General features: G+C 48.9%; 1 protein-coding gene across 1 annotated transcript; it reads right to left on the bottom strand.

Annotated features, from left to right (window-relative positions):
- Positions 1-6,719: 6,719 nt before the first annotated feature.
- Positions 6,720-9,430, bottom strand: LOC128713394 (transcription factor btd). Its single transcript, XM_053808256.1, has 3 exons — positions 9,359-9,430; positions 8,888-9,249; positions 6,720-8,733 (listed from the first exon to the last, which is right to left on the bottom strand). The coding sequence occupies exons 1-3, from the start codon at positions 9,428-9,430 to the stop codon at positions 6,720-6,722; spliced, it is 2,448 nt and encodes an 815-aa protein (XP_053664231.1).
- Positions 9,431-12,048: the final 2,618 nt, after the last annotated feature.

The raw sequence follows: 12,048 nt of genomic DNA, 5'->3' as shown, positions 1-12,048 counted from the left end.
GCGCTTAGTCCTCTCCCCTTCCCCCCCTCCCCTCCCCTCCCCTCCCGGGATTTTTGCCTGCAACCACTTAATTTTTATCATCACTTTCATTTCGTCACTTCGGTCGAAATTGTAGCCTATTGAATGATGCGCGCGGCAGTGAAGATGTTGATTATTATACCCGGGCCCCGATCATGTTATTGATGATGATGATGATCACGCTGATGATAGTGATACTGACGGGATGATTGTTATGTTTTCCACAACATAAAGTAAAACAAAATAAACCATAAACGCCGTTTGTCGTGGTGACGAAGAGCGAGAGGGTGCGAGGTGGTAAAACCGAAGGCACACATTTCCAGTGCCGCATATGAATGAATCTCGCAACCAGGCACACTCGGAGGCGCACTTGCACTTGCACTTACGCCACGCTCTGCCAGGCGGTGTGTGTGTGTGTGTGCTGTGAGTTTTTTTTTATAAATTTATTTTATTTTACTTTCTTTCTTTCCCCCACACGTTCCCTACAATGTTTAGCGCTCATTATCGTTGGCATGGGGGGATGCCCGTGCCGAGAAGGTTTAATCAAGCCATCCATCTTCGGCTCAATCAACGCCTAGCATCACTTCAGAGTGTAATTGCTGTTAAAACTAATCGGTAACTAGTGTTGTGGGGTTTGTTTTTTTTTATTATTTTTATTTTTTGTTGTTCGTTTTTGTTCCGTTTTACCCTGCTTTTCGCCGTCTCCTCGCAGGGAATTAAGGGGTGCAGAAGAACGTCGATGTTTTAAAGGCTAGATTGATGCGTTGATAGGTAAACGCTTAACCGACCGAACGAGCACCAATCGAACGAGTTATCAATCGTGCGCAAATATCGAAAAACGTCAGATGCAATCGCTGCGGTACGCTAAGATAACCCCAAACAACTGTAGATCTTGACTGCATCTTTTGCCCCTCGCGTCATAATACAGTGCATCTTGGCACAGCATCCACCACAGATTACTAACCTGTATGACAGTGCTTTTACCGGTGATAACAATCTGTTTCTTTTTCCAATCATCAGCCCACTGCGGGGTTACCCTGCCCATCACACGATCAGCCATCGCCGTTTCTTTCTTTTATTTTCTGTTTGCCAGTAATTTTCACCAGACGCTGCACCCTGCGATGCCTGCTCGGCACCAAAAGAGACCCTTACCGATCCACGGGGCGCAAAGTGTACGCCGCAACGGACGTGAAGTAACGACACAACATCAGCAGCAGCAGCACAACAGCACGAACAGCAACAGCAAAAAACTGGGAGTGAATTTAATTTCATTCGGTACACGGGTATTTCATTTTTATGGATTTTTTATCTCCCCATTTTGCCGGTAGATGGTGCGGTGTGAAGTTTACGAGTCGCGGCAGCAAGGGAAGGGGTGGGTTCCCCCGGTTTTGCCACAGTGCGTTGAATCGTGGCATGGACGGACGCAACCAACAACCAAAAAAAAAACATACACAACCGAAACCAACCGCGGAGGGGGGAGGGGGGAGGGAAACAAAATAAAGCATCGCGCAATTTGAAACCTAAACGATGGGATGATGTCGTCTTTTGTGACTCGGATGTACGGTAGAAATTGGGAACGGTTCTTGCTGTTGTCGTGAAACCCGGGAGATCCGGGAGTTCAGCGCACGAGACCGCGCAAAAGATCGGCACCGACACGACTGTGTCCCACCAAACAAGGGGAGGATGAGGGAAGAGATGGAGGGCGGGGAGGGGAAGGGTGGTACAACTAATTTTCACTTGCTGCGTGTGCGCTTATTGCTTGCGCTGATTACAATTTGGTAGAGTGCACCGAGCACCAGAAATTGTCCATTTTTTTTTTCCTTGTAGTTCGAGCGTTACTCCGAGCTACATTGTGATGGGGATGATGAGATTTTTCATGACTCCCCCCCCATCCTTTCTTCGACATTTCGATGTAATCAAACCGGGTGTTTGGTGGATTGACACTTGCCGATGACACTTCAAAAAATGTGGGCCACACAGATGGGAGGAAGAATTAATCACATCACCCAAGAGAGAGAGAGAGTGGGACCACACCGGGGGCTGCCTCTTGGGGCACGTACAAAGCGACATCCGATCGTCTTCCAAACGCTTGGAGAGCTCGTTGGAGAGCACTGAACGACCTACTTCCGTTTCAAGTGGCCGGAAATGATACGTTTCCACCTTCACCAACCGTTTTGACGATCTTCGTGAAACGTTCTAAGGACCACCCGGAGTCAAGTGTTGTATCCAGTAGTGCCAAACAATTAGCGCGAACGAAGATCACGGGTGGGCGATCCGAATGCCACAAAGAACTCCAAGAACTCAGTGGCGTATGTTCATCAGCACTGTAGATCACCTTGCTTCTTTTCACGGTGTTTAATAACGGCGAATACTTTTTCAAAATCCGATTTCAAAAATCAAGATGTTTAATGTTAATAATTTAATATTAGCTCCAATGTCTGATTCTGGATGTTGACATTGTAAACTATGTTTATATAGAACGTTAACAACATCTTTAGAAAAATCCCCTACTTATTACTGCACAAGCTCGAACCAGACACAACCGGCACGTAGAAATTGCTTGGGAATTTCCTCCTAGATTTGAGTATTATTTGCTTGAACTGGTCTAAATCGATGTACTTGTATTTGTTGAGGGTGGATATCATAAAGAATCCACCAAAAATCGACAGGCTTCAAATCTGGGGAACTAGATGTCCACAAAGATTTGTCCAATATTAATACTAATGGGAAGTGTCCGTGCGTGGAGTTGCTTTCGCCAACTAAAAGAATGTTGGGTAAGTCTGATTTAGATCCTTGAATTTACATGAATCTTTGAACTGAATGAATGCTTCAAAGATTTATGAATCTTAGAAGATTGGGCCCAACTACCATGTCGCTTTAGGCCTCCAAGTGACATTCCTGATTAGAATAACTCGACTGGCTCGATTTCTGATTAGAATAACATCACACCAAAGATTCATGTGTTTGACTGTTCTCAAAACCTTCAAGAAGCACAGCACCAAGTTTTAGCATTCTTAAAGCTGTTACATGTTACCGATTCTTGAAATGTACAAGAATTCTAGCTTAGCGTACTTACCGTGAGCATGTCCTCATTGTAGTAGAAATGGCGTGGATCGTGTCGCTCCATCGCTGAGCACAAATTAAGCAGCTTTTCGCCGCTCCAACCCGGTATAAATAAGAATGACTCACACTTTGGACACTCCCAGTGCTAGCTCCACTTAAAACACAAACGTCACCACTATACAGAAAAAAAAAATCACTGGGACAAAGACACTTCACACGCCACTGTACGGCAATAATAGCCTAACGATAGTTCCAAGCCCCCAAACAGGCAGCTAATCGATGACAGTCGTGTAATATTCAAAAGCTTGGCAAGGATAACCTCCAGGACATCACGGTGGTCCGGCATTCCATTGTTATGCATCTTTGCGATGGAGAGGGGGGTGGGGACTCATGCACAAATCGCTGACATTTGCTCCCTGGATCGGGGACCTTTTGCTCCTTCGCCGGTCATATTACTATTCATGTGCACACAGTTGCACAGCCCTTTAGCTGCTCATAATTAAACAACCATCGGTGCACTGACAGCGGGCCCTTTCCCCCCAGCTGGCTGTGCGGGTGTGTGCCGTTGTTCCGAAAACTTTTGTACGTTGGTTTAGGCGCGTACCGGTCGCTTATTTAGCAGCATGAGTCTTCAAAAGTGCCACCAAAACTGAAGGACCCCTAGTCCCGGGGGGGGGAGCTTTGAGCTTTGATTTTGATGGACGTGAAGCAAGCAGAACGGTTGATGGACGATGAATTTTGTCTACAGGATCACACGAGGATCTAGCCGGGTCTTACTCCTGTTACCCACTGGAATCCCGTAAAGCGCGCGCACCTCCTCCACGGGGGGTTTTATTTGTAGTAGGCACTCGAAAAAAAAAAAGAACAGTAGCCTCGGATTCGTTTTTTGGGGGTACCCAGCAGCAAAACCAGGTTGCACATACACGCCCGATGGTTTTTGTATCCAAGCGCCAACTAATGGTGCTTTGTTTCGCCATTACCTAGGCCGACCCGAAAAAACCCGTAGACGCGTGAGCATCATCCATCTGCCTGATCGCGCCAGCTAGCAGGCTAGACCTTCATCCGCGTGTAGGCGTGGTAGAGAACACGTCCGCTCCCGAGCACCGATGCCTTCACACGCTTCTGGGGGGGTGATCCAGCGTAATCCGCGGTGGTATGACCTGCCCGGGGATTGGAGCGGCGTGTTGCAGCTTCGGATGGAGCAGCGGGCAGTGCGAGTGAGCGAACTAGTGCTGAGCTGCGTAACACAGAACAACCAAACGGCCAGCCCCAGACGGCCAAGTCAATATTTGGATATCGAGCCTCGGTCTTGCGAAGGTACCTTACCTGTTTGAGGGCACTCGTCCAGATGACCCCGCGGATGGGTGAAGGCACCGCTGCCACTAGATTCCTACCGTTCGAGCGTGCCCGACACGGCTACCGAGTTCGCGCCGCACGGCCCGTACGTGTTCGCTGCGAAACAAAAGTAAACAAATAAATATTTAATAAAGCCGTATCGCATCATATCGGTGTACTGTGCGCAAACTGCAGTTGACGTAAAAGAGTCTGTCGACCGATCATTTGAAATGGAAAATACCCCCGCGGGGACGCTTCGCCCACCCTGTATCTCTCCATCTCTACCGGGCTGAAATCACACGAACGATGAGACGTCCTGCATTCTGCAAGTTTGCATGAAAAATGTATCAACTCCAAATATCTCCCGCCCTCGCACACCTCGCGACGCCTCCAAAGCGACAGCAACCGAGCGCGTCATTCAATGCATTTATTCCGTGCCGATTTTACTGCTTTGCAGCATCACTCATGCAAATCGATTGTTATGTATCCGGTTTATTTTTAGAAAGAGAAATCACTTTGCTACAGCAGGGAAACAATATTAATCCTTATGCCAGAAACGTTTGATTGCGCGAGATAAGAGCAACACTCCATTCGCACTCATCTAAGCAAACAAAATTCACCACGAACTGTCACATTTGACAGCAACCCATTTCGGACAGATCACCGATCGGAACACTTCTACCGCGATCTCAATTCAGCAGGCGATTACTTATGTTTCAATGGATTTTGTGTAATTTATTTTAATTGAGAATATAATCATCGTAAAGTTATGGTTCGTTTCAACCGCTTTCTCGCTTACGTTTAGAAGGTTGGGAGGTTCCATAAATATATGTAAATGTATATATATATACTTCGTAATGATTCGTTCTTATCTAAATATAACGTTTTGTTTTGCTCTGTACATTATTCAATTTGTATTCATTTAACTGAACGGTGCCCGTTCGCCTTTTTGTTCTTGCCTTTAACGCCCGCTACTGTATTCGCATTTACGACCACGGTTGTGCGACTTCTCCGTCCATCGCTGTTTCTTTGGAAAAAAAAACACCAGAATATCTGAGCGTGTTTTTAACTATATATCCCGGTACGGTCACAAAGCTGCTTGTTTCACTATTTTATTATCTTTATTCGCAATATTATTCCTTACACGCTGAAAATTACACATTTGCAGACGGACCACCGTGGTGTTAGTTCAAAAAATTTGCACTGAGATTTTATCGCATTATATTTTTTTTAAACTTGCTATGGGTGGGTGGGTGTATTCACTTTGCCCATTCTTCGTTCCTTTCGTTGCTAAAATGTTACACCAACAGAGGTTTTTTTTTTTAATTTCATTTCTGTTTTGCTCTCCCGATAAACATTCGCTTTACTCTTAGCTTTTGCCGTATTAGTCGCACTGTACAATTTTTATCTACATTTACACAATTACACACTTGGACAGCATGTAGAATGGATTCCTTTTAGTCCAGGAAAGGGGACACACAGCTCGAAATAAAATAAAAACCTATCCTTGCTGCCTATTTGCTTATACGCACACTAATGGGAGAACAATTTTATTGAAGCTCGGCCAGCGACTTGTGCACTATTGTCTGTGCCACTTTCGAAATACGATGTTGGTGAATTTTCAATACCTCAATAAAGTTTTTCATGAAGGTGTACAACGTTGAGAAGGTGCAGTCATAAAGCGTTGTACTGTATTATTTTCATTATTGTGAATATGAGGCTGGCGGGGACTCGAAGCAACATTTAGCCAGTGTGTGTACATAAGTTACTCCCCATTGATTTACGGTATTTCACAAGATGATGCCTGAGTATGGATTATGCTCAGAGACCAACACTCAAAATCGATGTGCCTGAGGAGTTTTTGCGACAGTCTTGCAATATTCTGAACGAAGATAATACATCTAGCTGGAACTACAGCGGTCACTGAAGACTATTTCTGAAGGACATAATAACATGCGTCCGGATATTACTATTACATTATTAGCAATACTATAGCACATTTGAAGAACTATGGTAGCGGTCTCGTCAATATATGATGTACGCTAAAAATAAACACAGGACTCTTCCGTATCTCCTTGAACGTAAAAATGCTTTCAAAAGACTACATTAACTTGTTACAAATCTCAGCAGTTGTTGGGAGCTCACAAAGAGTCTCTCGGATCTCTAACTTGCTTCGAGAGGTTAATCGCAACGAATCGTTCGATAAGGGGTCACAACACTATCAATCTGGGGGATTTCACTGGCTTGAGTAGTACAGAGTAAACTGAAGGAAATAACACATACCCGGTCAGGCGCACTTTGACTTATTTGAACAGTGCGTTCGCGTTGGTCGCCGCCGCTCCGGTGTTCGGTTGCTGCGCTGTAAGGTTGAGCTGAAGTTGATGTTGAAGTTGCTGCTGATGTTGGTGGTGATGCTGTTGATTGAGAAGCTGTTGCTGCTGGTGTTGCTGCTGCTGCGGCTGGTGATGGTGGTGATGATGGTGATGCTGCTGCTGTTGCTGCTGCTGCTGATGTTGGTGATGCTGATGCAGTGAATAGTTGCTCATCATCATGTTGTAGGTGGAGGCGAGATGGGACGACGCTGAGTTGGTTACGCCCGCGGATGGATGTGCATGGTGCTGACCCGTTGCGGACTGTTCCTGCTCGTAGGGCGAGATGCTTCCATAGGAGGCGGTTGGCATACCACCGCCAGCTTTCATGGCCGCATACGGATGGTACGGATGGTGGGATGACGGTTCGCTGGCCAACGAGTGGTACAGCTGGGCACCGTGAGGTAGTACGTGGTTGTTGAGGGTGTTGGTGTTGCTGGAGCTGTTGTTGCCACTACTGCCACTCCCCGCTACCGCGGGCGCGGCTGTAGAAGGCCCGGTTGTGGAGCCACCTTCGACACGGCTACCACCGAGCCCATGGCCGTTGGCGTATTCTTCAAGCTTCACCAGACTGTTGCTGAGTTCGGCGATGGCACTGCTGCTGCTGCTGCTACTGCTGGTGTTTGTGGTACTACTGCTATTATTAGTGGCGGTGTTGCTGCTACTACTGCTACTATTGCCCGCATTACTTCCCGCGGTACGATGGGTAGCGGATGATTTCTCACAGCTCAGCGAGGTAGAAGACATACTAGATAGGGTGGCATTACTTACGCCCGCTAGCCGCAGGTTGTTCCCTCCATGACTGCCATGGCCACCGAAGTTACCGCTGCCGACGTCACAGTAGCTAGGGAAATGACTTTTCCCGGTCGATCCACCCGACCCAACGTCGGCACTCGCCTGGAAGAAGGGACTCTGGAAGTACGACGCATGGTGATGGGCCGCGACGTGATGATGGTGGTGGTGGTAGTTCTGGTAGGCGGCAGCAGCTGCTGCAGCAGCGGCTGCTGCGGCGGCCGCCGCTGCCGTCGCTGAGGTTGGCGAATTGCCCGTTGGCGGTGGCGTTAGGACGTTCAACGCACCAGCACCATACTCCGACTTGATCTCAGGTACGCGTATATTGGCGTTTATGTCCTCTAGCATGGTGGACGACTGGCTGCTGTGATGGTGATGTTGCGGCTGCTGCTGCGTTTGCTGCTCGAGGCTGCTGTCTGCTGATGTGTCTTCCTCCCGTCGAGAATCCTCCCTACCGGACATTTTCAGCCGCTTGGATGACGTCAGTTTGTTCAGAGAAGAACTGGCCGGAAGCTTCCTCGACACTACCGGTGTTGACGGTTCGAGTCCCTTCATTTTCGTTTCCTCCCGGCGCAGTTTCGCCTCTTCCAGCTTTTCCGAGCGTTTCGCTATCTTCTTCGCTTTGTTTTCGTGCGTCTTGACGTGCTTGGCGAGATGGTCACTGCGCATAAACTTCTTGCTGCAGATCGTACAGGTGAAGCGTTTTTCGCCCGTGTGCGTACGGAAGTGTCGCTGTAGCTCATCCGAACGCGTGAAACGTTTGCCGCAGAACAGCCACTTGCACTGGAACGGCCGTTCGCCGGTGTGCCAGCGTAGGTGCGCCTTCAGATGGCTCGTTTTGCCGTAGATCTTCTCGCACCCCGGTATGTGGCAGATGTGCTGCCGTTTTCCCTTCTCGTCCGGACCGACTACTGGTGGCAGCCCGGACAGCTCGTTGATGCAGTTCGGGCAGGTACAGCGAGCGCAACGACGCTGTGCCTGCGTCTGATGCGAGTACTCCTCCAGCTTCAGCCCGTACGCGTCCGCACCGTGCCAGCCGGCCGCCGTACCGTACATCGTTTCCTGCGCAAACCACGGACTGGTCGCCATGCTGACGTTATTGTAATAGCTGGCAGGGCTGTACGACGCATACGACGGATAATGCATCGCTTGAGGTCTATACAGAAACAGCACAGGAGATACAAAGAGGAGTTGCACAATCAAAAAATGGTTCGTTTACATTCGTAACATGGAGATGTATGTTAATGGCTATTGAGGATAGAGGATACTGAGGACATATTGGGAGAAGAGACATTACAAAACCAACTTACCTTGCGGTCATCTCAAGCGCACTGGACTGCTGCACCATACCGAACCCGTAGGAAGCGGCCGCACTGGAGGCGGCTGCTGCAGCTGCTGCGGCCGCCGTTACGTCCGGACTGGCAGTGTTTGAGCCTCCTCCTCCACCACCAACGGGACCACATCCAGCGGTTCCGAGGGCGACGGCCGACCCGTGGTTCCCGGGGCCACCGACGGTACTGAAACTACTGCTGTTGCTTGCGGCTCCGCTGGACGAAGCGATAGACTGGGTTGGCGATAGTCCTGCCGAGCCCACGGACGCCACCGACCCGAGACTACTCACCGACGGTGGCTGTGGTGGATACTGATATGGCAGGATATTCAATGCTGACAGCTGCAATTGGAAGTGGCGACAGTTGCGGAGCCCATTAGTACCGGAAGATTTCCAATTAAATCTATTCGAGTATAAATCATCCGAGGACTCCCAGGGAGTTCAGCCTTACCTGACTTTGCGTTGTACCGTTGTTCCACTGATGATTGTGATACTGCGTCATAAAACTTGGTGAAGCCATCATTTTGTGGCCGTGGGCATAAGTTTTTCCCGTGGGATATATCGTATCCCGTGGCCCAACACTTGCTACGTAGATCGGGCTAGGGGGCTTCCGCACAGCGAGTGTGAACTCTCAGAATCTTGGCCTTTCGGACACCAGAACCGCCACTTTGGCACTATTACGCGCATAGAATTGACACTGGTCGAACCACCTCCGCAAGACACATTGTTTCCATCAGTTCCAGTGATCAACACCCACACTGCCGATGGTGCACACGATGGATTTTTTTTTTATTGAGGAATCACCGTAGAATAGCCCGTGGGTGGTTGCAGAGTTTGATTGTGGATGGCGGGGTGTAATTAAATCCTTTTCGTTCACGACCCCGGTGACACTTTTCGGTACTATAAACACTTCAACGCCTGCAAAGGAGGTCTTTGCGGACTACGTCACAACTTCAGACCGTATTACACGTCGTTTTTTTTTATTGGGGACTTCCTTCAAAGGATGCGGAAGTTCACACGTACGCATATAACACACTCACAGGTACATCGATGCACAGAGTATACACGTACACACACACGCATATATATGTATATATACACACACGCACAAATTCCACAAGATCCAAACGGAACCGGAACTGGAGCACACGGACGGAAGAAGCAGTACGTAGGTAACGTGGCCCCCGCACACAAAAACTAGCAATAACAACAACAAAAGCGGGCAATCCCGAAGCGATCCGCCGTTCGATGGTCCAAACAAAACCGGCGGGCGAAATTTGCACGAAACTTCCGACGACACAAGGGACCACAAGGGTTTTCCAACGCTGCTGCCGTTTGGAGCTGGTGCGATATTTTGTGACCTGCCTCGCGGAGCGGTTGAAGCCGAAATTAACCACTTCTAAACACTATTATTAAGGCCTCACTGAACGGCGTTCATTAGTTGCTGCTGCCGGTACCCTTCTCGCTCGCTCGTTCGCTCTCTGTCACGCTGCGCACATCCTCCGCGTGATCTCTCGCTGCCCGCGCGCTCCCGACCAGCTACCAAAAACCCACAGGCTTTTTGCCCCTCTCACTTCCTCACACACATACACGCACGCACGCGGATCGGTTGGGCCGTTTTTTCTACCTGCTCGTTCCCTTCGCTCCAGCAGGCGGCTCTTTCTCGCGTACGCGTACCGTGGGCAACCTGGAGTTCGGCAACGCTTCGGTACCGCTTCGTGCGTGCAGCGCGTCCGTGTCTCGCGTGCGCACACACCCTAAATCCTGCCACCGTCCTGCTTCTATCTCTTTCCGACTGGCGAACACACACGCACACACCGTGAAGCGCACTGGTTGGGGATGCGTACCGGTGTGTATATCGCCACGCACACCTTTCTGGACACCCCGCTCGCGAGCCAATATATCTGCGCGGACGTGTGAAGGAGAAGACACAGATTTGCTGCGAGATTGGAGCGCGCTTTTGGACAGCGTTTGTTTTGTATGTGTGTGTGTGTGTTTTTTTTGTGTTATTTGAAGTTGCTTACAACAGAGCCCAAAACAAAAATCAACACCTCCTCCTTCTTATGGGGCCACCACCACGGCGAGGTGGAGATGTAGAGCACCTCTGCTAAGGTTGAGGCGGGCGTTGAAAAGGCGTTGCACACGCACTACTATTACTCCCGCTCTCGCTCGTCAACTCGGAATCTCGCTTTTACGCACACGGGCACACATACACACGAGGGGGTCCTTTTGGAGCTGCAATCACTGGGGACTTTTTTATTCGCCAACTCGCTTAGTTTGTTCGACAAGGCGACGAGTGTGTCGATCAACGCGCACTGATCTGGACGTAATACAGGTACGCATGCACAAGGATAACACGGCGCACCGTACCCGGTGAGTGACGTTTGATAGTTGATTTTGATACGTTTTGGTGATCGTTGTTTGCGGCTAACACTGCTCTGTTGCCGTACTGTACACTGTTGCTCACATTGGTTACCAGGAATGGTAAGACATGCGTTGAAGCATTCTCAGGAAAATAAACAAAAGTCCTTGGGTGAAATTCTGGACTTGGTGGATTTTAGCTCGCTGAATTTTTGTATAACGCCAAAAAGACTTTCGTTGGAATTGTACCGATAACATGCCTTATCTACAGTACACGCTCAGTATCCATAATCCCACTGTGGACATCCGTGGGTTTTTGCCGTATTCTTGAGCTCCTCTTTATCACTTTGTACTTGTTTTTTTTTTTTACTTCCACACTACTCCCGAACCATTCTCAGTAGTTGAACTCGGAGTATCTTTTCTTCGCTCTCGCTTCCTCCACCTTACTAGAAGCTCAACTCGTTTGGCACGGTGCACTCTTTCCTCCCCGGTGGACCCTGTGGAGTGCTTTTTTGCTGTTGTTGGATGAGGGGGGGGATCTCCTCTTCAAGGGAAGTGGTGCCAACACAGTAGAAGCTAAGCGTAGAGGAAGAACCACACCGCCCAAGCACAAGGACGGAGCGTTTGCCTGTGTATATGGAAACTGGGCAAGCGAAACCAACGACGGGCACGTTTCGACTAATTATAGGTTTGCTAGCGTAAAACGCTTTTCTCCATCCGGCTGACGAATTTCAACTGAGGAAGGTTCGGGATTTTGGATTTTTTTTTCTTGCCTCTTTT

Source organism: Anopheles marshallii, chromosome X, assembly GCF_943734725.1.
Source record: "Anopheles marshallii chromosome X, idAnoMarsDA_429_01, whole genome shotgun sequence".
Classification (NCBI taxonomy): domain Eukaryota; kingdom Metazoa; phylum Arthropoda; class Insecta; order Diptera; family Culicidae; genus Anopheles; species Anopheles marshallii.
Note: the sequence above shows the minus strand (reverse complement) of the source record. Positions and strands in the feature narration are given on the sequence as shown.

What these genes read in the sequence shown, in the direction of transcription:
- LOC128713394 (XM_053808256.1), bottom strand. Translation starts at nt 9,430, where the DNA reads ATGATGGCTTCACCAAGTTTTATGACGCAGTATCACAATCATCAGTGG. An exon ending in ACGGTACAACGCAAAGTCAG is followed by an intron (nt 9,250 to 9,358) that starts GTAAGGCTGAAC and finishes TTCCAATTGCAG; the next exon opens with CTGTCAGCATTGAATATCCT. An exon ending in GCGCTTGAGATGACCGCAAG is followed by an intron (nt 8,734 to 8,887) that starts GTAAGTTGGTTT and finishes GTTTCTGTATAG; the next exon opens with ACCTCAAGCGATGCATTATC.